At 40.0% G+C, this 27,776-nt stretch overlaps 1 protein-coding gene across 1 annotated transcript; it reads left to right on the top strand.

Moving 5' to 3' along the window:
• Window positions 1-4,416: 4,416 nt before the first annotated feature.
• On the top strand, window positions 4,417-27,338 carry LOC121568785 (serine/threonine-protein kinase/endoribonuclease IRE1-like). The gene is made up of 14 exons (XM_045221063.1): window positions 4,417-4,561; window positions 5,309-5,356; window positions 5,777-6,025; window positions 6,467-6,487; window positions 13,210-13,272; window positions 13,864-13,945; window positions 14,077-14,281; window positions 15,629-15,731; window positions 15,852-16,045; window positions 17,064-17,211; window positions 20,095-20,222; window positions 20,677-20,812; window positions 21,095-21,165; window positions 26,068-27,338. Exons 2-14 carry the CDS (start codon window positions 5,344-5,346, stop codon window positions 26,272-26,274), a joined length of 1,620 nt encoding a protein of 539 aa, XP_045076998.1. The 5' UTR covers window positions 4,417-4,561; window positions 5,309-5,343; the 3' UTR covers window positions 26,275-27,338.
• Window positions 27,339-27,776: the final 438 nt, after the last annotated feature.

Raw genomic sequence — 27,776 nt, forward strand, 5'->3', positions numbered from 1 at the left:
AAGGATTTACACCCACTTTTTTCTGAGTAATGGAAGTGGATGGGACAAGATTGCCCACAAGAGCAAGGTTGAAACGATTACAAAGGTCCTCTCCATCTCAGAAAAGAGAATGAAGTGGTTCAGTGGGGAGGTGTGGAAAATGCCAGAGATGGCAAAACTGCTCAGGACTGTGTCTGGGTGGACAGAAGATGGGATAGTCTACCTTGATGGCCCAAAAGAGAAGAAGTTCACTATTCCTCATCTGAAAGCAGCCTCGGTGCCTTATGGCAATGAAAACGTCACATTTTACTTGGGGTTCACATTTAGAGGAACTGTTGCGTACAACATCACTGTGAAAAAGTAGGGTTGTAATAGAAGGCTGAGAGGCCAATTAGACAGATGCTGCCAGACAAAGCAGTCTGTTATTGAATATCTCCTGAACATTTTGGACCAATATACCAATGAATGAGCAGGTTTTAGAGCGCATTGTCAGAGGAAGATGTCACATTTTGTGTGTGTATGTATGTATGTATGTATGTATGTATGTATGTATGTATGTGTATGTGTATGTGTATGTGTATATATATATATATATATGTGTGTTCGTTTTTTCCCCCTTCAGTTTGTCAAAAGACAGAATTAAATGCTGCCTGTAAAAAATGTAGCTAACAAGGCAATTGTATGGATATTTTGCATACCATAAGTGTAAAGTTATTTCTGTTTGAATACTTTGTTGCAAGTGTAGTTGGTCCATTTGGACCAAATTTTCAACCATTATGTGGACTGAAAATATGAAGGAATGTGTTGTCAAGTTATGCAGTCATGAGATCTATTGTTTTTGTTTTATTCTTGAAGAATATTGTATATTTATTATATCTTGTCTTATGCAGCAAGCCTATGTAATATTATATGTATTGTGCCCAAAATGTGGCATTTGATGACCAAACAACTTTGTACTTCTCATTCATTTATTGATATATTCCCCAGGGAAATGTCCCCCTCTATAGGATTTCCAGATTTTAATTATATGTATTTTTTTGTAACCATTTTTTATATTGTCTTTTTGTATGAAGAATGACTAATGCAAAAATTGAGTTATAGTAATTTAAACTCATTTCTATTAAAGTTGCTATAACTTTGTTTGTTTTGAATGGTTATTGTGTGACTTTCTTTTAGCAAATGTGTGAACAATGCTAAAATAGTAACATGAAATTCATGCATAGAAAAATTACAAAATAGAAAATATAATGGTAGTACCATGAATCCATAGGACCACATAATAAAAACAGTTGAGTTCAAACTACCCACAAGCAGGTATGAAGGCTGAAGTGCAATGCTTCTAACATACTTAGAACTGCGATGGACAGTGTCTATTGTGTAAAGTCTACTGAATTGAACTCTTGATTTGTCAACATAACTTCAGTGGTCAACATCAGCTAGATGTCCCATTCCTTCTCTGAAGAACAAAATGGCAGGAAGCCAAGGTGTGTCCACTACATTTCAACAACACATAAGTGAGCATCTCCTCATAGTGGCATAGCTGGATATTTTACCCTGTGGTTGCAAACTCAAGTATATTCCTCAATATGAAGCATGCAGATAAAATATAGTAGACTTATGACCAATCATTGTTGTGGTACATTATTAACAGCGTATCTTTGTTAATTTCATCCTCAGCACACTTCAGATAAGATGCACACTGCTCAAAAGTGTGATCGTTTTCTTGTCCTACATGACTTGACTAATTGCACATGATAATGGCATGCTTACATGCTCTCACGAGTTCCAAACGATTTACATTTTGTCATGAGAACTGTATTTCACAATTGATAAGTCCAACGCTAACATTCACAATCCACTGCATTGTTGTCAGGATGTGCAGTAACACAGTCACAGACCACTACACAGTGAAGCGCAGTGTTAACCTTTGACCTTCAGAATTTTGGGGACCTTTGTTATGGAGAAAGCCTTCTAACAGCTGCTTCCAACCCTTATAAGTCTATGATTCCACCAGAGGAAGTGGAAGACCTTGCTCATCCTGGTAAGAGGTCTTATCACAAGGCTCAGTAAGGTTTATGGATCAAATGTGTTTTTATTATGACACAAACTTGTAATACTAAGGGATGATTAATTATGACTATCTGTTGTCGTAAGGTATAATTAATATCTAATATATTTATGTTCAGAATACAAACTAATTACATAGATGATTAATGTGTGAACTGTGCTGTTATGGAATCCATCTGGGTCGAGTTCGACTTTACAGAATGTTCAGATGGAAATACAGTGCTGAAATATTGTATATTATGTAGAAAAGACATGGTTCTCTGTCATTGCCTAACCTTTTGATGTTTTTTGTTGTCATCCCTAGTTTTGCTTAGCCATGTTGTTTATTTTTCAAAGCCCAACATATTCAACAAATTATATAGTAATGGTTGCATATCAATTACACCTACTGTAGTTGAAAAAAGCTTGTCCAGTTTTCCAGTTGTTTGTTGGTTTTACTTCTGTTTTTCATCACTAGGTGGAGACATTGACCACAGCACACCCTGAGTAACAACCTGTATGGTCTACCACACTGTCTCTCATTAGCACCACCAGCTGAAGAGAGTTCTCCCTAATTGTCTTCCCCATGCCCTGGCCGAAACGTCAATCTTTTAAACTTGTCTAATAAAACACCCATGTTTTTATAGTGAGCGAGCGTTGCGACTTTTCCTGTCCAATGATGTATACTGAACAAAAATATAAATGCAACATGTAAAGTGTTGGTCCCATGTTTCATGAGCTGAAATAAAAGATCACATACATTTTCCATACGCACAAATAGCTTATTTCTCTCAAAAGTTGTGCACAAATTTGTTTCCATCCCTGTTAGTGAGCATTTCTCCTTTGCCAAGATAATCCATCCACCTGACTGGCATATCAAGAAACTGATTAAACAGCATGATCATTACACAGGTGCACCTTGTGCTGAGGGCAATAAAAGCCACTGTAAAATGTGCAGTTTTGTCACACAACACAATGCCACATATGTCTCATGTTTTGAGGGAGCATGCTGACTGCAGGAATGCCCACCAGAGCTGTTGCCAGAGAATTGAATGTAAATTTTTCTACCATAAGCCGCCTCCAACGTTGTTTAAGAGAATTTGGCAGAATGTCCAACTGGCCTCACAACCGCAGACCACGTGTAACCACGCCAGCCCAGGACCTCCACATCCGGCTTCTTCACCTGCGGGATAGTCTGAGACCAGCCACCCAGACAGCTGCTGAAACTGAGGAGTATTTCTATCTGTAATAAAGCCCTTTTGTGGGGAAAAACTCATTTTGACTGGGCCTGGCTCCCAAGTGTGAGCCAGGCCCTATGCCATCCCAGGCCCACCCATGAGTTCGCCCCTGCCCAGTCATGTGAAATCCATAGATTAGGGCCTAATTAATGTATTTCTATTGACTGATTTCCTTATATGAACTGTAACTCAATAAAATCTTAGAAATTGTTGCATGTTGCGTTTATATATATTTCTGTTCAGTGTAGAATGGGGAATGATGCCAGCTCTATACAAAAAATTTATATCTACAACGTTCAGATCATTCCACTCTCCTGAGCGCAGCCCTAGAGGCCTCGAGCAAAGATGATGGATGAATGAAGATCTCCCACTCAGGCCGTTTACCATTGAAAATAATTGTTACAGTTCCAGTCTACTTAAGGGGTGGCTCTCCCACAGGCAACAATGTATTAGCAGCTGGGTCTGGTCTGCTTAGTTCATTGACTGTATGTGAACCAGAAACAAAGGAGGGAGTGTGATGTCTCGCTTCCTCTTCCGTCTCTGACCTCAAGGCCATGTACAGCAAAGTAGGACTCTTCTCTTGGTAGTATAGTATCGTCCTCCTAAGGCCAGCAGATGTCAATGCAGGACAGGCATGATCCAGGGTAGCACTGGAGTGAGTACTGTAATACTATCTGAACCCTTAGATAACCTTTCATGAAGGGGTTGCTGAAATGAGTATTCATCAGCAGAATAGTGGACTAGAGACAGTTGGCCTCTTCTCAATGAAACCCAGATATCGGTTTTGTGGGATAAGTCAAAATCATCATCAATCTTCCGGTCCTGCAGGAATGCAGATTTGGACTTATGTTATTCACTCAACAATACAAACATCAGGCCTACTGAGTGAAATAAAGAAACTCGAATGTATAATAATTTCAAACATGCTTTTCTCATTGTCCATAGAAACTTGTTGACTTATTCTTGTTATAGTTTTTTCACTGAATACGGCCTTATGGCCTGCTGTTTTATGTATAGTAGCTACTCTACAGCGTGCTGTACATCTGTAGTGTACATCTGTTTTCTCTCTCATACTGTGTTTCTAACTTCCTGGTTTAGGTTAAGGGCGTATGACTTCTCTACATTCTCCATTCCCTTAGTACATTAAATAACTTCCTGCATTGTTAGTGTTACTGGTAGACCTGAACTTTTAGGAAATGCCTCTAACCCATCCCATTTTCAGCGGAAATATATCCTCATTCGGTGTATGTGTCACAAGCTAGCAACATTAGCGAGAGCAGAAGAAGTTATCTGGCACCGTAAGTAGGATCTCTTTATACAGTATGCATTTGGATTTTGACAAGGTTTATCAAAGTTTTAAAAAGGGTCAAGGTCAAGGATATGGTTATATGTGAAATGAGGACAGGATTAAACTGGATATTTCTGGGTGTACTCAGGAAGTTAGTAGCTTGGAGTAGAAGACCCTCATGAGACCATAAAACATGACTCAGAGACAGATATCTGGAGACAAAAAGTTAACATTGTTGAGGGAAGATTAGTGAGATGAAAAAGGAAGTGAACGTAAAGAACATACAGTACCAGAGTGTGTAAAACTAGCTTATCAGTTGTAGGGGATAGCCTATAAGCTTTTTTCTACCCTTGAGAAATGTTTAATGCATTGTTTTATGTTCAAAATAAACACTGTTTACAAATGATTGAAATGAAGATGAACAGTGTCTTTATAGGGAGCCAACAAATAACTTTTATGGTATACTAATTTTGGATATATGTAGCTCTGTTAAGAATGAAAGTGGAACATCAAGTCATTTCCTCTTTCTTTGTGCTGCTAAAGTTTCAAAAGGTAACTTGAAATGCTCTCTTTCTCTCCCTCTCTCCCTCTTTCTCTCCCTCTCTCCCTTTCACTCTCTCTCCCTCTCCCTCTCTTTCTCTCCCTCTCTTTCTCTCCCTCTCTTTCTCTCCCTCTCTTTCTCTCCCTCTCTTTCTCTCTTTGTCTCCCTCTCTCTTTCTCTCCCTCTCTCCTTCTCTTTCTCTCTCTCCCTCTTCAGGGCAAGCTGCTTCTCTCCATTCTTAGTTTGCTGCCATGTCTTCAGATGGTAATGTGACATATTTGCTTTGGGATCAACAAAAAAATGTTTGTCATTTACTTTTTCTACAACTGCTGTAGTGCAATTGCTGTATTTGTATATAATTTGTCTACCATGTTTTGTAGTTATGAAATCAAAAGGGTCCGAAAAGATTCACATTGTGAGTAATGATAATAAATGACATAAAGGTAGCAAGAATCATACTGCTAGAGAGCATTAATACTACACCATTGATATTACATGGACACATACTATAATGTAGTTTTTATGTTGTGTGTTTCGAACATAAATGAAAACAAAACTTCCCAGCTTCGTACCTGTTTAGTCTTGTCCACTTAGGGCCACATTTACGTGATTGTGGGAATCAAGTGTGATTGTCTAATATTGGCTTGATAATTTTAACTCTCTCTTTTCTAACCTGACTATCAGGTGCCGATTTTGTGGATAGACACATGGCTAATCTCATCCAGAGGGTCCACACGGTGATGCCTATAGCAGATGATCTGCTCAGCAATGACATGATCAGTCCTGAGGAGTACTCTAATATTCACACTTCCCAGACCAGCCAGGACAAGATAAGAACGTTGTACCCATTCTTACAGTCAGGAGGGCCAAAAGTGAAATCAGCCTTCTACAGGAGTCTGCTGAAACACGACCGTTATCTAGTCAACGATCTGGGTACATTCCTCTCTCTTCCTCTTGATAGTGGTGCAATTTACAAGACTACTGTTATGTAGAATATATTAACTTTTTACACATTTACCATTTGTCACACTTTCCCCCATTCTGTGTTTAAGAACATAAACTACTCTCTGATGTTAGTTTTATTAAGGTAAAGTAAACATTTAACCAAGTCACAACTAAAGTGAAATCTGTCAGTCTCTGTAAGTGGTTGTCTTGACAGACAAAAGAGGCAGACCATAACTGACCATTATACTCTCAATGTTTGTCTGTTTTCATTTCTAATTACTTCATCACCCAGTCTGTAATATACAGACACCTGCACTTTATGAAATAACAATTCCTCAAAAGATCTGTCTTTTTCTCTTTCCCTCCTTCCTTCCCTCCCACCCTCCCTCCCTCCCTCCCACCCTCCCTCCCTCCCTCCCTCTTCTTCAGAGAGAGGACATCTTCAGCCAGGTGTTGTATTTTATAATTTCTCTCTCAGGTCCTCTTTAGGCTTATCTTTATTGGCAATAATAAAATGTATGGTATATATCCACCATTGTGGATATGGTATGGTAGTTCTCAATGACATGATTTTGTGCGTTATATGCAGTCAGATCCATCATTATTGGCAATCTTGAGACTGTATTAAATAAATAATACAAATACTGAGCTATATGGTAAGTAAAAAAAAAAAAAAGTAGGGAATTGTATTATTTTATACTAATACAATTGTTTAGAGAAATATATATATGTAACCCTCTCACCAGGCTCGAATTTGACTCTCACAATATTACCTTATTTAGAATATCTGAACAGCATGGGATATTAGGTGAGAAGGACATCTCCAATAAGAATCCCTATTGTAAACTTGCTAGGGTGAATGACAAATAGGGTATTAACTTCAGATAGAATGATTATAGACTTGGTTATTATTATAAGGATATGCTTTCCCATGCATTAAATGAAACTGAAACAGTAAATGACTCCACCAATACAACAGACATAAGGTTCAAGATCTATATTAATCAAATTTTCAATGTATCACATCAGAAGAAATAAAAATAATAAACCCCAATGATTTTTCCACAACCCATGTTCAAATTATTTGCAAGCTTGCTTAAACCCTGGGGCGGCGTTGGAGCTCATAAAAAAATGACGACATACATAAAGTCCCGAAGTCCACCCCACATTTGTAGTTACTCACTACTTGTAGATAATGCCTCAGCAAAATATAGTAGTTCCGTGCAGGTGTCCTCACAAGATCCACAGCGATCACAGCTATCAATGCAGCCAGTACTCCGTAGCAGCAACAGACATCCGTTGGAAACCCGAACTCGTTGATCGTCACAAGCAATTCTCTCCATGTCTTGCACGATGCTAGGCTAACCTCTAGAACAGGGGTGTCAAACTCATTTTAGCTCAGGGGCCACATGGAGGAAAATCTATTCCCAAGTGGGCCGGACCGGAAAAATCATGGTATATATATAACTTAAAAACAACAACTTCAGATTGTTTTCTTTGTTTTAATACGATCAACATACAACATAAAGCTGGAGCCTGAGGACAGTGTGTCCAAAATAGTACAAGCACAACATCACTATTAATCATAAAACACGTCAAGTTTATTTGAAAATTCTAAAGAAAAAAGAACACACAAACACACAATGCCTCAGTGATTAACAGAACTGTTTCACAGATCACAGAACTATATCAGGGTGTCATTTCTCAGGCAGAAATGTAGATAAAAATAATGAAATCCTGTTCCCCAAACAAGTGCAAGAACCACAGAGTCAAGAATAGGTTAAATATACAAATAAAATAAAAACAATTAAAAACAATAGCACATCAACATAAAAACATATAAACATAAAGCTGGAGCCTGAGGACAGTGTCCAAAAGCACAACATCACTATTAATCATAAAACACCTCAAGTTATTTGAAAGTTCTGAGGACAAAGAACACACAAACACACAATGCCTCAGTGATTAACAGAACTGTTTCACAGATCACAGAACTATATCAGGGTGTCATTTCTCAGGCAGAAATGTAGATACAAATAATGAAATCCTGTTCCCCAAACAAGTGCAAGAACCACAGAGTCAAGAATAGGTTAAATATACAAATAAAATAAAATCAATTAAAAACAATAGCACATCAACATAAAAACATATAAACATAAATCTGAAAGCGTTGCTCAAACTCCCGTAACAGTCCCGTTATTTTATCTTTGAACCGCTTCATGTCTGCCACATGTTGGGTCGCACACACATTTTTCAGACAGGGGAAGTGAGCTGCATCACCACCGGCAAGTTGCGTCTCCCACAATGACAGCTTCAACTTGAAAGAACGTATGCTGTCATAATACTGCGTGACAACTTTGTTGCGCCCTTGCAGCTGTTTGTTCAAGTTATTCAGGTGCTCTGTAACATCCACCATAAATGCAAGGTCCGGCATCCATTCTGCGGAATGAAATTCTAACACTGGTTTGCCCTTTTCTTCCATGAACTGTTCAATTTCTTCTCGTAAATCAAAGAAACGCCTCAGCACAGCACCTCGGCTTAACCATCTTACCTCAGTGTGGTATGGCAGGCCATAGATGTGGTCTTTCTCTCTGAGAAGGCTGTCAAACTGACGGTGATTCAGGCTTCTGGATCGGATGAAATTAACAGTTTGGATGACCACCTTCATGACGTTATCCATCTTTAATGACTTGCAACACAAAGCCTCCTGGTGCAAAATACAGTGAAAAGTCAACAAATCACGTCCTCCATTTGCAGATTGCACTTTCTCTCTGAACTTTGTCACAACGCCTGCTTTTTTCCCGATCATTGAGGGCGCACCATCTGTAGCCAGGCTGACAGCGCGGGACCAGTCCACTCCGACCCTGTCCAGCGCGCCGACGAGTGCGGTAAAAATATCAGCTGCTGTCGTTGTATCTGTCATCGGCACCAACTCCACGAACTCGTCGGTGACGGTCAATGTGTCATCAACTCCGTGGATGAAAAAATGGCCAGTTGTGCAACATCTGTAATGTCCGTGCTTTCATCAATTGCAACCGAAAACGCAATAAATGACTTTACTTTTTGCTTCAACTGGCTGTCCAAATCCACTGAAAGATCGGAAATCCTGTCTGCAACTGTGTTTCTTGTCAGGCTGATATTTGCAAAAGCCTGCCGCTTTTCAGGGCACACAATCTCCGCTGCCTTCATCATGCATGTTTTTACAAATTCACCCTCACTAAATGGTTTTGAAGCCACTGCGATTTCATTAGCAATGAGGTAGCTAGCTTTCACTGCAGCGTCACTGATGTCTCGGCTGTGAGTAAACACAGACTGCTGTTTCTTCAGACCCGCCAACAGTTCATTCACCTTCTCTCATCTCCGCTGTCCTTGAAAGTTGTCATATTTGTCGGCATGAAGACTCACATAGTGGCGACGAAGGTTATATTCTTTCAGCACTGCAACATGCTCTGAACACACCAAACATACAGCTTTCCCATTCAATTCCGTGATTAAATAGGATGACCATTTTTCTTGGAACACTCTGCACTCTGCGTCCACTTTTCTCTTTTTGACAGAGACATATTGGGGCAATGAGGGTGCCAAAGCACATAATGTTAAAAGTAGAAGCCGTAATAAATATCGTGGGCAAAACAAAGTAGCTCATTGGCTGCACGTGCTTGACCTACTTGCTCTGCCCCGGTATAAACAGTTTGCTTGCTTAACACAATTGCTATTGCGCCATCCAGTGGACGCAATTGGAACAGCAGTTTATTTTATAGAAAAATTGCAATTTTTTTCTTCTTTTTTTTTTCTTTTTTAAATCATCTCGCGGGCCGGATTAAACCCGTTTGCGGGCCTGATCCGGCCCGCGGGCCGTACGTTTGACACCCCTGCTCTAGAATGTCGAATGTCTCCACAATGCGACGGCAGCTTCAGTCTCCACTAGGTCTTTCTTAACGAAATAATAAACACTCTCTTATAGAAATAAAATCAGGATTTCTCTTAAAAAAAAACTCTGTAGGTATGGTTTTGTTCTCTCTTTATCGTTTCCTTTGGTCGTTTTTTCCTTCACCAACCCCACTAACTTCTCTCCCTTCTTTCAGCCTTTCCCTCTCTTTTCTTTCCCAGCAACCAGTCCACTCTCCCATTGGCCACAACTTAACAAGTTACCTCATTGGTCAAAACTTTAACGAGATACGTGGGAAACTTAAACTTAAAAGTAAACCAACCTATTCACTTGTACATTTTTTTAAAAACATTGCTTCAAAATAAATGCATTAATGACATTACAAATCAGGAGCTATTCGATCACCTTTTAAATCTAATACCAATGAATTATAACAAATAAACTCTATACTTGGTTTTAGCAAGGTATTACATATATTTTTAACAAGTAATACAAAACATTTCTAAAAAAGATAGGGGTAAAAATGATTGGCACCCCTGTTTTCAATACTCTAGCACCCTCCCCTTGCGAAGATAATTACACTGAGCCTTTAACTAAAATGTTTTATGAGATTGGAGAACACGTTGTGAAAGATCTTAAACCATTCCTCCATTCAGAATCTTTCCAGATCCTTGATATCCTTTGCCTGCTCTTATGGACTACCCTCTTCAATTCAAACTACAGGAGACTGAGATGGCCATTGCACAGTGTTGATTTTGTGGTCAATTGATTTTGATTAGTGCTTGGGGTTATTATCATACTGGAAGTGTCAGCCTCCTGGCAGAGGCAACCAGGTTTTTGGCTAATATGTCCTGGTACTTGGTAAAGTTCATGATGCCGTTGACCTTAAGGGCCCCAGGACCAGTGGAAGCAAATTAGCCCCATAACATCAAAGATCCACCACCATATTTTACCACCAAACCACCCACTGGTGTGGTTGAGCTCTATTTTCATGTTATCTAACCATATAATTAGTTCCCATCCATGTGAAAATAGAGCTCTTTGGCCACACACACCAGTGGTGGGTATGGCGTTGAAAAATAGAAGCATATGCAGAAAAGTACCTTATACCTACGGTAAAATATGGTGGGGATCTTAGATGTTCTGGGGCTATTTTGCTTCCACTGGTCCTGGGGCCCTGGTTAAGGTCAATGGCATAATGAACTTTACCAAGGACCAGGCCATTTTGGCCAAAAACTTGGTTGCCTCTGCCAGGCTGACACCTGGCCGCAAGTGGATCTTCCAGCAAGACAATTAAACCAAGCAATAATCCAACTCCACAAAGAAATGGTTAATTGACTACAAAATCCACATTTTGAAATAGCCATCTCAGTCTCCGGACTTGAACCCCATTGAAAACCTGTGGTTTGAATTGAAGAGGGCCGTCCGTAAGAGAAAAAGAAGGATATCAAGGATCTGGAAAGAAGATTCTGTATGGAGGAATGGTCTAAGATAGATCCCTCCCAATGTGTTCTCCAATTTCATAAAACATTAAAGAAAAAGGCTACGTGTCGTTTGAACTCTATTTCTTTTAAAAAAAAATTATTACATGTTAATCCAAATATATTTATCTGAGCAATTGTATTAGTATATACAGTACCAGTCAAAAGTTTGGACACACCTACTCATTCAAGGGTTTTTCTTTATTTTAAAATGTTTTTACATTGTAGAATAATAGTGAAGACATCAAAACTATGAAATAATACATATGGAATCATGTAGTAACCAAAAAAGTGTTAAACAAATCAAAATATATTTTATATTTGAGATTCTTCAAATAGCCACCCTTTGCCTTGATGACAGCTTTGCACACTCTTGGCATTCTCTCAAGCAGCTTCACCTGGAATGCTTTTCCAACAGTCTTGAAGGAGTTCCCACATATGCTGAGCACTTGTTGGCTGCTTTTCCTTAACTCTGCCATCCGACTCATCCAAAACCATCTCAATTGTGTTGAGGTCGGGGGATTGTGGAGGCCAGGTCATCTGATACAGCACTCCATCACTCTCCTTCTTGGTAAAATAGCCCTTACACAGCCTGGAGGTGGTTTGGGTCATTGTCCTGTTAAAAAACAAATGATAGTCCCACTAAGCCCAAACCAGATGGGATGGCGTATCGCTGCAGAATGCTATGGTAGCCATGCTGGTTAAGTGTGCCTTGAATTCTAAATAAATCACAGACAATGTCACCAGCAAAGCACCCCCACACCATAACACCTCCTCCTCCATGCTTTACGGTAGGAAATACACATGCGGAGATCATCTGTTCACACACTCTGTGTCTCAAAAAGACATGGCGGTTGGAACCAAAAATCTCAAATTTGGACTCCAGACCAAAGGACAAATGTCCACCGGTCTAATGTCCATTGCTCGTGTTTCTTGGCCCAAGCTGGTCTCTTCTTCTTATTGGTGTCCTTTAGTAGTGGGTTCTTTGCAGCAATTCGACCATGATGGTCTGATTCACACAGTCCCCTCTGAACAGTTGATGTTGAGATGTGTCTGTGACTTGAACTCTGTGAAGCATTTATTTGGGCTGCAATTTCTGAGGCTGGTAACTCTAATGAACTTATCCTCTGCAGCAGAGGTAACTCTGGGTCTTCCATTCCTGTGGTGGTCCTCATGAGATCCAGTTTGATCATAGCGCTTGATGGTTTTTGCGACTGCACTTGAAGAAACTTCCAAAGTTCTTGAAATGTTCTGTATTGACTGACCTTCATGTCTTAAAGTAATGATTGGCTGTCATTTCTCTTTGCTTATTTGAGCTGTTCTTGCCATAATATGGACTTGGTCTTTTACCAAATAGGGCTATCTTCTGTATACCCCCAACCTTTTCACAACACAACTGATTGGCTCAAACGCATTAAGAAGGAAAGAAAATCCACAAATTAACTTTTAAGAAGGCACACCTGTTAATTGAAATGCATTCCAGGTGACTACCTCATGAAGCTGGTTGAGAGAATGCCAAGAGTGTGCAAAGCTGTCATCAAGGCAAAGGGTGGCTACTTAGAAGAATCTCAAATATAAAATAAATTTCGATTTGTTTAACACTTTTTTGGGTACTACATGATTCCATATGTGTTATTTCATAGTTTTGATGTCTTTACTATTATTCTACAATGTAAAAATTAATACAATATTATGCAAGCTACAGTATTGTATTATTTATTTTGTTGTATTTTTTGCTAATATTTATCAGGGGATCCAATAATTATGGACCTCACTGTATGTATGATGTTATCCAATCTTAGGTCCTGCATTACCTCCTGCCTCCAATATATTGTCAGGGACTGGAAGACAATCAGTTGAACGTGGTGAGCTTTCAACCATTTTGACATGCTTGTTATAACCACTCAAGAACCACACCTAAAGATCCAATTGACCAAAGAGTATTCCCCCTTTTTGGTTCCGAATTTACAACTGCATGTATGCAGTTCAATACTCCTTACAGATTATGTTAAATGCAACACAGCAATAGGTGCTATGCTAACACAATGTGTAACTGTAGCTAGGCCTACTTTAGATGTAGGATCTTCATTTGATCACCCTGTTGAAGGAGAACTTTCCTGAAATGCAGGAAATGTAAAACTTGTAGTGTATTTGAGGTTTGAAAAGGCTTCTGAAGTTTGTTATTTTCACTTTAACATGTCAGACTTGATTTTCCCATACAAAAAATGTATCAACCCTTACACAAATGTCCGTTAATTATAATCCACATAATAATTCACCTTTCCTGTTGCTTCAGGATTATTTTCCTGTGGTATCAAACTTGCTCAAATTAAGATCCTACATCTGTATAATTCTCATAAGTCTATGATTTAACAGATCAGGTTCTGTGTCTTGACAATAAAGGTTCTGTAGGGTGGTATTTTCTGTCTTAACACAGTGTTGTAATTTTGATATAGCATCAGATGAGGAATCAGTTGGAAAGATCACATACTACACCAATAACGATCTTGGAAAAGGTGCCGATGGAATTGTGTTCAGGTAAACCAGCTTAAACATTATTGTGTAAATGTGTTTGTAACCCTAAACCCCTCTTTGCTCTTTGTAGCAAAAATGTCCTTATGATCGCTTCATTGACTAGATGTTTATCTTTCTCTACCGCTGTCCTCCAGGGGTTTCTTCCTTTGTGATGATGCCAACAAGCGTCCTGCTGCAGTGAAGAGAATTGAACTAGCAAAACAAAGCTATGCTGATCGAGAGGTCGTTTTGCTTCTTACATTGGACTACAATCCCCATGTCGTCCGCTACTTCTGCACTGAGAAGGACAAGCAATTCCTATACATTGCCATCGAGCAGTGTGCCGCCTCTTTAGATAAGGTCTAATTGAATGACTCACTATTTTATTCTCAGATTTATCCAAGGGGATCAAACTTAATTATATAAGTCTCACATCATGATTATCTATGTTAGAATATATACTGAACAAAAATATAAACGCAACATGAACAATTTCGAAGATTTTACTGAGTTACAGTTCATATAAGAAAATCAGTCAATTGCAATACATTAATTAGGCTCTAATCTATGGATTTCACATGACTGGGAATACAGATATGCATCTGTTGGTCACAGATACCTTAAAAATGGTAGGTGCGTGGATCAGAAAACCAGTCAGTGTCTGGTGTGACCACCCTTTGCCTCATTCAGCACAACACATCTCCTTTGCATAGAATTGATCAGGCTGTTGATTGTGGCCTGTGGAATGTTGTCCCACTCCTCTTTAATGGCTGTGCGAAGTTTCTGGATATTGGCGGGAACTGGAACACGCTGTTGTACGCGCCGATCCAGAGCATACTAAACATGCTCAATGGGTGGCATGTCTGGTGAGTATAAAGGTCATGGAAGAACTGTAACATTTTCAGCTTCCAGGAATTGTGTACAGATCCTTGAGACTGGGGGCCATGCATTATCATGCTGAAACTTGAGGTGATGGCGGCGGATGAATGGCGCGACAATGGGCCTCAGGATCTTGTCACAGTATTTCTGTGCATTCAAATTGCCATAGATGAAATGCAATTGTGTTCGTTGTCCGTAGCTTATGCCTACCCATACCATAACTGACTGCCACCATGGGGCACTCTGCTCATAACGTTGACATCAGCAAACCGCTTGCCCACAAGACGCCATACACGTGGTCTTCGGTTGTCAGGCCAGTTGGGCGTACTGCCAAATTCTCTGAAACAACGTTGGAGGTGGTTTATGGCAGAGAAATTAACATTACATTCTCTGGCAACAGCTCTGGTGGACATTCCTGCAGTCAGCATGCCAATTGCACGCTCCCTCAAAACTTGAGACATCTGTGGCATTGTGTTGTGTAACAAAACTGCACATTTTAGATTGGCCTTTTATTGTCCCCAGCACAAGGTGCACTTGTGTAATGATCATGCTGTTTAATCAGCTTCTTGATATGCCACACCTGTCAGGTGGATGGATTATCTTGGCAGAGGAGAAATGCTTACTAACGGATGTAAACAAATTTGTGCACAACATTTTAGAGAAATAAGCTTTTTGTTTATATGGAAAATGTCTGGGATCTTTTATTTCAGCTCATGAAACATGGGCCCAACACTTTACATGTTGCGTTTATATATTTATTTATTTTACTTTCCAAGGTTAGAATGCTTGGGGTTCATCAGCTCACTAATACTTGTGTGTCTCTTCCAGTGTTTTACTAAAGAAAATCCTTTTGACCTTCGCGGACTGAAACCAGTGACGCTGCTGGAACAGACCATGATAGGACTGAAACACCTGCACTCTCACAACATAGGTTATAATGATATGCTGTATACTGTAGATAATCCTAGTGAAGTTACGGTATTCATGACTTTTCCTTACATTATCATTGATCAGATCTTCCCTCAACTCCATCCTGATCTTTTCTCCCCAGTCCACCGTGATGTGAAGCCCCACAACATCCTGTTGAAAAAAGACTCTGACTCATTCATGGTCAAGATCTCAGACTTTGGGATGAGTAAGCAGTTGGCGGACGACAGACAAAGCTACAGCATGAGGTCGGGAGCCCTTGGCACCATCGGCTGGAACGCCCCAGAGGTCCTGGATGAGAGCAGGAAAGGAAACCCTGTGAGTGACCCCTGATCTTTACACTGGACCAGAGAACAGCTCAAGTCATTACAGATTCAGAGATAATTGAGAAAGAAATGCGGTGCAATAGGCTAATTGGGATTTCCTTATTCAAGTAAATAATAATTTATTTAAAGGTTTGGCCCATTGCTCAAAGGTACAGTTCAACCTAAAATTAAAGTTGATCATCTATTGTGGAGATCAAGCTACAGTATATTATACATAAATAAGAAAGATAGGCACCATCTACACAACCATGGTGTGGGATGTGGACTATGCTCGACATTAGACCACTTTTAGGGCTAAAATAATTACCACTTTCCATCCACAGTTTTTATGCCAGTAAAGTCATACCATATTTTTAAAAATGTGATGGAATCAGGAAGTTTCCGTACAATTTTATGAATGCCGATAGATAATTTGTTTGTTCTGTCTGTAAAATTAATAATGTGAGAAATGGCATATATATTTTTTACTTTCCAAGGTTAGAATGCTTGGGGTTCATCAGCTCACTAATACTTGTATGTCTCTTCCAGTGTTTTACTAAAGAAAATCATTTTGACCTTCGCGGACTGAAACCAGTGACAAGCATTCTAACCTTGGAAAGTAAAAAATATATATGCCATTTCTCACATTATAAATTTTACAGACAGAACAAACAAATTACGGCTTTATGCGCAAATATTGATATAATAACCATCATAATGAATTAAACTTGGAGTTAAACTTGGAGGCGATGATATGTTGTGTGGTCCACCCACTATGACTTCGGAAACCATGCCGTTTACTAGGCTACAGATGAAATCAGTTATAATGAACTTCACAGGGTGGTGAAAGTGCATGGCGATGAGCTGGATGGTCCTTTCAAACATTGAGGGTCTTATTCTGGTTTTGGGGTCTAAAAAAGTCTTACAAATGTGTGAACTATTCTGTTAGGTTGCCTGTAGATTGGAACTAGTAACGATGGTGGTACTGTACTGAAACAACTATTATTAAAGACACTCCTCTTCCTCCACAGACCAGTGCTGTGGACATCTTCTCTGCCGGCTGTGTGTTTTACTATGTGTTGACAGGAGGCAAACATCCCTTTGGGGAACCCAATCGGAGGGCTGGTAATATCGAGGATGGAAAATATAACCTCGACGGATTACAGAAAGACAAACATGGTAAAACTAGTGTACAACTGAAAGGTTGTTTCTGAAATGATCATTAGAGTACTACTTAATTTAAAGGCAAAGAGTCCTTTTTTTGCAGTGGCATCATGTAACTTTTGATGGTTGTGGTTTTTGAAATGTAATTATTGATAAATATATGACTGGAAACATTGTGCTTATGATTAACTAAAACCATTACGCTATTGGTCTCATATGAGTTTAGAGGCTCTATTTGAACAAACCTAACACAATGGTAGATCTTAGCGCTATTGTGCAGCGCTATAGGTTCCGGGTTGTCTAAAATATTTGTACTATTTTCACATGGGGAATTATGGGTGCTGTAGCAAAAGTGATTTTTGATGAATACATCAATTGTAGGTTTCCCAGGCTTGACCCTTCACTGGCCAATCAGAACATGCTCCATGGCTAAATATGTGGTATCTTCAAGTTGAGCATTTACAGTTTTTCATGTATTGCGTAGTCATCAACTCCAATTCAATTGTTATTCCGTTATAGCCTAATTTGTTAAATAGTCTACAGAGACAAAATAACAAAATATAGACTTATCCCATCTTTACTCATTATGTTGAACATGTTTGCAGTCCACATTGTTCCAAGTAATTGCATGGCTTCAATATGAAAATACACTACATTACCAAAAGGATGTGGACACCTGCTCATCGAACATCTCATTCCAAAACCATGGGCATTAATATGGAGTTGGTCCCCCCTTTGCTGCTATAACAGCCTCCACCTTTCGGGGAAGTCTTTCCACTAGATGTTGAAACTTTGCTGCGGGGACTTGCTTCCATTCAGCCACAAGAGCATTAGTGAGGTCGGGCACTGATGTTGGGTGATTAGGCCTGGCTCGCAGTCGGCGTTCCTATTCATCCCTAAGGTGTTCAATGGGGTTGAGGTCAGGGCTCTGTGCAGGCCAGTCAAGTTCTTTCACACTGATCTCGACAAACCATTTCTGTAAGGACCCTGCTTTGTGCACGGGGGCATTGTCATGCTGAAATAGGAAAGGGCCTTCCCCAAACTTGTGCCACAAAGCATTCTCCTGTCATCTGCCAAACCCAGATTCGTCCGTTGGACTGCCAGATGGTGAAGCGTGATTCAACACTCCAGAGAATGCGTTTCCACTGCTCCAGAGTCCAATGGCGGCCAGCTTTACACCATTCCAGCAGACGCTTGGCATTGCACATGGTGATCTTAGGCTTGTGTGCGGCTGCACAGCCATGGAAACCCATTTCATGAAGCTCCTGATGAACAGTTCTTGTGCTGACATTGCTTCCAGAGGCAGTTTGGAACTCGGCAATGAGTGTAGCAACCGAGGCCAGACGATTTTTACGCGCAACACACTTCAGCACTCAGCAGTCCCGTTCTGTGAGCTTGTGTGGCCTACCACTTCACGGCTGGGCCGTTGTTGCTCCTAGACATTTCCTCTTCACAATAACAGCACTTACAGTTGACCAGGGCAGCTCTAGCAGGTCAGGAATTTGACAAACTGACTTCTTGGAAAGGTGGCATCCTATGACGGTGCCGCGTTGAAAGTCACAGAGTAAGGCCATTCTATTGCCAATGTTTGTCTATGGAGATTGCATGGCGGTGTGCTCGATTTTATACACCTGTCAGCAATGGGTGTGGCTGAAATAGCAGAATCCACTAATTTTAAGGGGTGTTCACATACTTTTGTATATATAGTGTACATTGTTAAACATAGCAATGTACTGATATAGGGGCTAGGTCTACTGTAAATAAAATTATGTCTGAGCCATGGACATGCCAAACATTGTCAATAAGCAATATTACATTCACTATTGATAAGGCCTAAAAAGACAGTGAATAACTTGAAGAAAATGTGAATCAAAACTTAACAAGGACTTGTTTTAAATAGGTAATGTCTACAGTTACAGGCACCATAATTGCTCCCTCTGGGCATCTAATATTAAGGCAACGTAGATTATGGAGGGTTTTACGCACATCCAAACTTTTCACAGGAGCTGGACATGCAGGGTTCCAATGTAATCAGAAAGGGGGATTGTCCACTCACCGTTATACTGCTCCACAATTTAATGTTTTATAAACATAATGGAACCATTTTACAGATTATATTCGCACTTCTCCAGAAATAGTAGACGGCTCCAAATTGCATTGCATGCGAGCCATGAACGATCTCACCATAAAGCCATGGACGGCAATCATGCAAACGTATTTAGGTTTTTAATTAAATTAAACAAAAAACGTACATGTTTTTATTTTATTTGTATTGCTGTTGTTTTTTAAACAAAACAATATTTATAAATAAGATGAGGTCGGAACCATGATATCATAAACCGCATCTCTCGTTTCATGAGCATAATGTGGCGTTCACGTACTATTGGGGTTTTCAGAAGTTCTGACTGTTATCAACCGCGTTACTGCTAATCTGCTTCTGGTAGGTCTTAAATCTCCCATTAGCGCCTCATGAAATTGGCACTTTTGCGCTTGTTTTTAAAGACACACCTCAAATATTGCCACCCCTTCCACCTCAGTGCAAGCGAGCGGATGTTTGAGCGGTAAATTGCCGAACCTGGCACAAGCGATGTAAAATGACAGAGCGACAGTTTTTACATGCACAAATTGCCAGAATTTGATCCTACTGAATAGTGATCTCAAATGTTGTCTTTGAGAGAGGCCTGATAAAATGTTTGATTAAGCTCTGTCATTTAAAAATATTCTCATCATATTTGTCAACTGAAATGATGTTGTAAGCAACACTACTGGGTCTTTCTTCATTGAAATCATCACATTGGTTCAGAGGAAATCATTTTATCACCATGTTTTTGAATGAAAAAAGTATCTTGGTTATCAACCCCCTCATGGTGACTGTGTGTTTGGTCTTGTCTATCCCAGAGGACATCATGGCCGAACACCTGATAAAATATATGGTGACTAAGGAGCCCAAGAGGAGGCCTTCTGCTGAGAGCGTGCTCGAACACCCCTTCTTCTGGAGCCCGGAGAAACAACTGCAGTTTTTCCAGGTCTGAATCAAGTTTCATTGTTCACATTTAGATATAATATAAAATCAAGCAATTTTATTCCCTGAAGAAAGCTCACCAGAATAACTACAATGGGGATACAGTAAATATAACTACAAGTGGCAATACTATAGCCCTCATTTTAGCTGTCTTTCTTTCTGGATTCTCCATTGAAGCTGTTTGTCCTTGTCATTAATGAGAACATTATGGATACCAAGTTTGTCAGACAATGGATCATCTTAAACCATTGGTTAAAATAGCCCACAGCTCATCAGAGGATGTTCATTAAGTCCGTTTTTTCCTGGTAAGCTGAAATTGTTTCTTCATATTAAACTGGAATACAGTGGAGCAGAAACAGTCTGGTACTCAGGCTAGTAATCGAGGACTCTATTGGTTACAAAGCTAGAAGGTAATAAATGAGATATTTGAGGAATTAAAGCCATGTTTTCCCCTGTAGGATGTGAGTGACTGGATTGATGCACAGTTACAGCTGAAGCAGTTGAACAAGGCAATCATCGATCAGCTGGAGTCAGAGGCAGAAAAAGTGGTCAAGGGGAACTGGATGAAACATATCACTGAGGATTTGCGAAAAAGTTAGTGTCTGAGGATCAGTGTTTGAACACCAACAGACTGTGAGGCCTTAATATAATTTACGTATTGTATATCACAGCCACTTTAGCCTGGTCCAAATCAAGAGCGTCATGACTGGCATGACAATGATTGAAAGAGGTGTTGGCTAAAACAGATCTGGACCAGGCTACAGCAACATCTCCTTTCTTGGCCTCTTTTGATTACATAATTCTGGATCAATTCTTGCTATACTGTATATGTAATTATCATTGTTTGCTTACTGGCTGTCGCTCCTCCCTCTGCAGATCTAGAAAAACGCAAAGGAGCATGTAAAGGGGGCTCCGTTGAACGTCTTCTACGGGCCATAAGAAACAAGGTAAGTGTGTTCTGTCCATTGGCAATGAATTACATAATATCTATTGATATGTACTGTATTATTCTAGTATTTGTATATTATCAAAATGAAATAAAATGTTACTGGTCTCGTACACATTTTGCAGATGTTATCGCAGGTGCATCGGAATGCTTAGGGAATGATCGACATTTACATAATGGGTACCTGAAGGAAAATGGAGGAGGGTCATGCTTTTCCAATTTCAAACCCTCAAGGGAGGGTTTAGTATTTTTTTAACTCTAGTCTAGTTTTAACTCTAGGGGAGGGTCATGTAATTTGTAATTGATGACATTTTAGAATTAGTTGCTTATTAGGCTATATATCGCTGTGTGTCCGATGAACCCCTCATCTCTGATTCTCCACTGGACGCGCAATATCAAGTGTGCCTATAGGCTATTTAGTGTGGTCTCAATCAAATGATCCACAGGCTATAGGCTACAAAGTGCATGCTCTGAGAAGCACAGAGCAAAGTTATATTTCTATGATAGCTGCTGGGATGGTGTAAATAAAACTAGGCTGCATTACACACTGCTATGGATATTCCAACCCTGAGCCCCGGCCTGCTCTTCTCTTATTGATCAAAAACGTGTTTATGTGCTGCCTAACCAATGGCTGTGCTGTGTAGGCCTACAGTGGCAGTTCAGGGGGAGTCAAAGGCTTCTTCCGAATTAGTTTCTGTTGATTAGGCCTAGTCCCAAAAAATATTGTATGTGGACAAGCCTATAGCCTATGTTCTGTTCAGTTTGAGAAGGAGAGAGCGAATATGAGGAGGACTGAAGGTCAACTTTGATAGCTTGCTAATACTATAATTGATTTTATTCAAAACAATATGTTTCTTGCACATGATGTTGGCCAATTTATCAGACTTATTGACATCATAATAAGCCAGATTCGAGTAACTTACATTGTGGTGCTGAAACTTGAAGCAGGGGCACAATCAATTGGAAATGGACAGCTCATGGTTCTGAAAATAGGCAAATTTGAGTAGGCATTCATTTAAACTGTCTTCATTTTAATTCGACTTTACTAACAACAAGAGGGCTTTATGTTGGAGCCTATTTGTCTTCCTATTTAAGAAATAAGAGGTAGGTCTATCTGTTTGACAGACAAAATTAGGCTATAGGCTGCTATATCCATAGATTTGTCGGTCAATTCCTCCATCCACTATGCACTCTTTAAATAGACTACTTCTGTGTCAGTGAAGAGCTGTTAAGTTAAAACCAAGACTCAAATTGAGGGGGTATGAGATGGTATGCCATAGGCCTACTTTTTATTAAAGAAAATGGCAAAAAGCACAGGCCTACCCCTTGTTAGTTTAAGATTTGGAAGAAAATACAACTGATCTGATTTATAAAGTGATCTATAACAGCGCTTTGGTCCACAATTTTTTAAATGCTAGAAACAAGCTGTAAAATACCAGAGAAAGACGTGACTCCGATGCATATGGGGATATCACTTTGACATTCAGAGGCTGAGCTACAACCTTCTATAGCCGAGGAGACAAAACATGTACTTTGCTTGGGAATTAATCTAATTCTGTCACTATCAATTGATTAAGCTATTCACTTTCTGTACAATATAATATTTTAAAACCCAGACAGCTTTTAGGGAAGCACTTGTGACCTTCTCTTGTTGGGTTAAGCCAAGGAAGAAGAGTAGCCAGCAGTTAAAGCTTACATTTTTCTTCGTCTGTAGGCCTGGGGTGGAATGGTAGGTCTAACTTTTGAAAGTACCATGCTCAGATTCCTACTGACGTCTCAGATTTAATTATTTACAAACAGAGACAGTTTCGTTGCAAACAAGACAAACTCAATATTAGGAAGGTGTTCTTAATGTTTTGTGCACTGTGTATATAATGGTGTGTATAGACAGTATATGGATAGAAAAGGTGTGTACAGCAGTAATTAAATAGGATGAGCCTTGACTAGAATACAGTATATACAGTGCATTCAAAAAGTATTCAGACCCCTTGACTTTTTCCAAATTTTGTTACGTTACAGCCTTATTCTAAAATTGATAAAATGTTTTTTTCCCCCCTCATCAATCTACACACAATACCCCATAACAACAAAGCAAAAACTTTTAAAGAATTCTTTGCAAATGTATTAAAAATCAAAACTGAAATATTACATTTACATAAGTAATCAGACACTTTATGTACAGTACTTTGATGAAGCACCTTTGGCAGCGATTACATCATCGAGTTTTCTTGGGAATGACGCTACAAGATTGGCACACCTGTATTTGGGGAGTTTCTCCCATTCTTCTGGGCTCTGGCTGGGCCAATCAAGGACATTCAGAGAATTGTCCCGAAGCCACTCCTGCATTGTCTTGGCTGTGTGCTTAGGGTCGTTGTCCTGTTGGAAGGAGAACCTTCACCCCAGTCTGAGGTTCTGAGCGCTCTGGAGCAGGTTTCATCAAGGATCTCTCTGTACTTTGCTTCGTTCATCTTTGCCTCGATCCTGACTAGTCTCCCAGTCCCTGCCGCTGAAAAACATCCCCACAGCATGATGCTGCCACCACCATGCTTCACCATAGGGAGGTGCTAGGTTTCCTCCAGACTTGACACTTGGCATTCAGACCAAATAATTCAATCTTGGTTTCATCAGACCAGAGAATCTTGTTTCTCATTAGGTGCCTTTTGGCAAACTCCAAGCGGGCTGTCATGTGCCTTTTACTGAGGAGTGGCTTCCGTCTGGCCACTCTACTATAAAGGCCTGATTTGTGGAGTGCTGCAGAGATGGTTGTCCTTCTGGAAGTTTCTCCTATCTCCACAGAGGAACTCTAAAGCTCTGTCAGATTGGCCATCGGGTTCTTGGTCACCTCCATGACCAAGGCCATTCTACCCCAATTGCCCAGTTTGGCCAGGCGGCCAGCTCTAGTAAGAGCCTTGGTGGTACCAAACTTCTTCCATTTAAGAATGATGGAGGCCACTGTGTTCTTGGGGACCTTCAATGCTGCAGAATTTTTCTTATACCCTTCCCCAGATCTGTGCCTTGACACAATCCTGTCTCGGAGCTCTACGGACAATTCCTTCGACCTCATGGCTTGGTTTTTGCTCTGACATGCACTGTCAACTCTGGGACCTTATATAGACAGGTGTGTGCCTTTCCACATCATGTCCAATCAATTGAATTTACCACAGGTAGACTCCAATCAAGTTGTAGAAACATCTCAAGGATGATCAATGGAAACAGGATGCACCTGAGCTCAATTTCGAGTCTCATAGCAAAGGGTCTGAATACTTATGTAAATGTGATATTTAAGTTTTTTATTTTTGATAAACGTTCTAAACTTTCTAAAAACCTGTTTTTGCTTTGTCATTATGGGGTATTGTGTGTAGATTGATGAGGGGGGGAAAAAACAATTAAATCCATTTTAGAATAAGGCTGTAACGTAACAGAATGTGGAAAAAGTCTGAATGCACTGTACATATGAAGTTGGTAAAACAGTATGCAAACATTAAAGTGACCAGTGTTCATTGACTATGTACATAGGGCAGCTGTGATGGGTGATCACAGAATACAGAGTTTATTCCGGAATACTGAGTTACGCAGATATAGCTCAAATAGTCAAATGCGCAAAACAGGCGCACTGGAACAAAACAGGCACACAGGGAAAGTATACCCTGGCAATACAAAATACACGTAGCTCAGCCGCGCTACTCTCTCCTCACATTAAACAATCACCCACAAGGACAAGGGGGCAGAGGGAACACTTATACAAGTACTAATGAGGGGATATGAACCAGGTGTGTGTAATAGACAAGACAAAACAAATGGAATGATGAGATGAGGAGCGGCAGTGGCTAGAAGGCCGGTGACGACGAATGCCGAAGCCTGCCCGAACAAGGAGACAGCAGCAGTCTCTAAGGTGCTGCTACTCGAATTAAACACTATATTGGTATAAGTAGTTCATTGTGTAACATTAATAATTATTTCATTATTGAAAAAATAAAGATTGTTATCAGAATTAATCAAATACATAAGGTATGGACATATTTCTTTGTGTGACTACAACCTCCTTTAATATACTGAACAAAAATATAAACGCAACAATAATTTCAACGATTTTACTGAGTTACAGGTCATATAAGCAAATCAGTCAATTTAAATAAACTAATTTGGCCCTAATCTATGGATTTGACATGACTGGGCAGGAGCGCAGCCATGGGTGGGCCTGGGAAGGCATAGGCCCACCCACTGAGGAGCCAGGCCCAGCCAATCAGAATTTGTTTTTCCCCACAAGAGGACTTTAATAGAGACAGAAATACTCCTCAGTTTCATTAGCTGTCTGGGTGGCTGGTCTCAGATGATCCCGCAGGTGAAAAAGCAGGGTGTGGAGGTCCTGGACTGGCGTGGTTACACGTAGTCTGTGGTTGTGAGGTCGGTTGACGTATTACCAAATTCTCTAAAAATGACATTGGAGGCGGCTTATGGTTGAGAAATGAACATTGAATTCTATGGCAACAGCTCTGGGGGACATTCCTCCAGTCAGCATGCCAATTGCACGCTCCCTCAAAACTTGAGACATCTGTGGTTTGTGTTGTGTGACAAACTGCACATTTTAGAGTGGCCTTTTATTGTCCCCAGCACAAGGTGCACCTGCGTAATGGTCATGCTGTTTAATTCTTGATATACCACACCTGTTAGGTGGAAGGATTATCTTGGCAAAGGAGAAATGCTCACTAACAGGGAAACAAATTTGTGCACAAAAGTTGAGAGACATTTTTGTGCATATGGAACATTTCAGGGATCTTTTATTCCAGCTCATGAAACATGAGACCAACACTTTACATGTTGCATTTATATTTTTGTTCAGTATTGATAACCTCATTAAATGTGTGCAAGTGACATTCTATAAACTGTATGCTGTTTCCCATAGAGTAACCATTACGATGAAATTCCTGATCTCCATAAGACGTTCGGCTCATTCCCAGAAGGCTTTGTGTCCTACTTCACCTCCCGCTTCCCCCACCTGCTGCTGCACACCTACCGGGCCATGCTCACCTGTGCTGAGGAGATGGCCTTCCAGAAATACTACCCCAAGTTGAGAGAGGCGTGGATGGTCAATGACACACAGACAGCCTAAGACCAAAAGGTCCTTTACACCAATCTTTGAAGTGATGACAACCAAGCCACCAGCCAAATATTGTGTATTTTTCTAGGCTTTGCTTTTATTGTTGTTTTCGTAACATGAACCTGCAGTGCACTGAATCCAGAGACATTCCTTCAATGACAATTCCATAACTAGATAGAGGCTGTCAGTTCACTGTACTGTCAGTGTACAAAAGTGACCTTCGTTTTTTTTTGTGTGTATCTGTTTTTCTATTACATTGCTTATGAAATATTATTATTTATTCCTGATCCTCTGTGGACCCTGACACTGTACTTTGTTTTGTTTATGTATGTGTATAGATGATTTAATGCTTTATAGATGAAGCCTGTACCATGTTTGACTATGATGGCTTTTAGTGCCTCAACTAAATTTGGGTGGTCCACAGTGTTTTAGTTCTTTTTTTCCCCCTGTATTATTTTATTATTGTATCATTGTGGATTGACACTTAAATACATTTTTCTAACTAGGTTACGCTGCCTGGTCCTTCTGATCACTGCTAGTCTATTAGAGTCTACCCTGGTCCTTCTGATCACTGCTAGTCTATTAGAGTCTACCCTGGTCCTTCTGATCACTGCTAGTCTATTAGAGTCTACCCTGGTACTTCTGATCACTGCTAGTCTATTAGAGTCTACCCTGGTCCTTCTGATCACTGCTAGTATATTAGAGTCTACCCTGGTCCTTCTGATCACTGCTAGTCTATTAGAGTCTACCCTGGTCCTTCTGATCACTGCTAGTATATTAGAGTCTACCCTGGTCCTTCTGATCACTGCTATTCTATTATAGTCTATATAGACTGATGTGATAACAAGATGTTTGTACTGTAGCTACTTATTGTGTGCTAGCTATATGAAATATGTGAGCCTGCTTCACGAAATCGAATCACTCAAAACTAGTGGTTCACATGGTGCCTCAATATCCTCAACATACTGTAAGTCCCAGTAACTGGAAATGGGTTCACTTGAAATTGTAGTGTATTAGGATTATGTCTTTGTTAATGTTTTTCATGTGGAACTGAAAATATGTTTATGTTAGTTCAAAAATAGCCATTTGTAGGGTGACGCCCCAGGGGAGACAGGTGATTGGACAGCAGAGGGAGCAACCCATATTTTTGCATTGTTTATAAGTATATGCTGGAGGCAGAGGGGGTTAGAACAGACAGATTAATTTGGGACACTGTTTCTCCAGACGCTGCATGTCTGTAACTTATGCTGACATCTTGTGATATAAATAAAACTTATAATCAAAGTGCAGCCTAAGCGGACTCTTTGTTTGACAGCAATAAGTACCAGCATTCGACGCGATACACGACAAAATCAAATCAAATCACATTTTATTTGCCACATGTGCCGAATACAACAGGTGTAGACATTACAGTGAAATGCTTCCTTACAAGCCCATAACCAACAATGCAGTTTAAGAAAAAAATAAAAATAGCAAATAATTAAAGAGCAGCAGTAAAATAACATAACAGTATG

The sequence above is a fragment of the Coregonus clupeaformis genome, chromosome 7, assembly GCF_020615455.1.
Source record: "Coregonus clupeaformis isolate EN_2021a chromosome 7, ASM2061545v1, whole genome shotgun sequence".
Lineage (NCBI taxonomy): Eukaryota > Metazoa > Chordata > Actinopteri > Salmoniformes > Salmonidae > Coregonus > Coregonus clupeaformis.

Excerpts from the sequence above, each read along its gene's own strand:
- LOC121568785 (XM_045221063.1), top strand. Across the intron at positions 13,946-14,076 it reads GCCGATGGAATTGTGTTCAG|GGGTTTCTTCCTTTGTGATG; the intron begins GTAAACCAGCTT and ends GCTGTCCTCCAG. Across the intron at positions 21,166-26,067 it reads TACGGGCCATAAGAAACAAG|AGTAACCATTACGATGAAAT; the intron begins GTAAGTGTGTTC and ends TGTTTCCCATAG.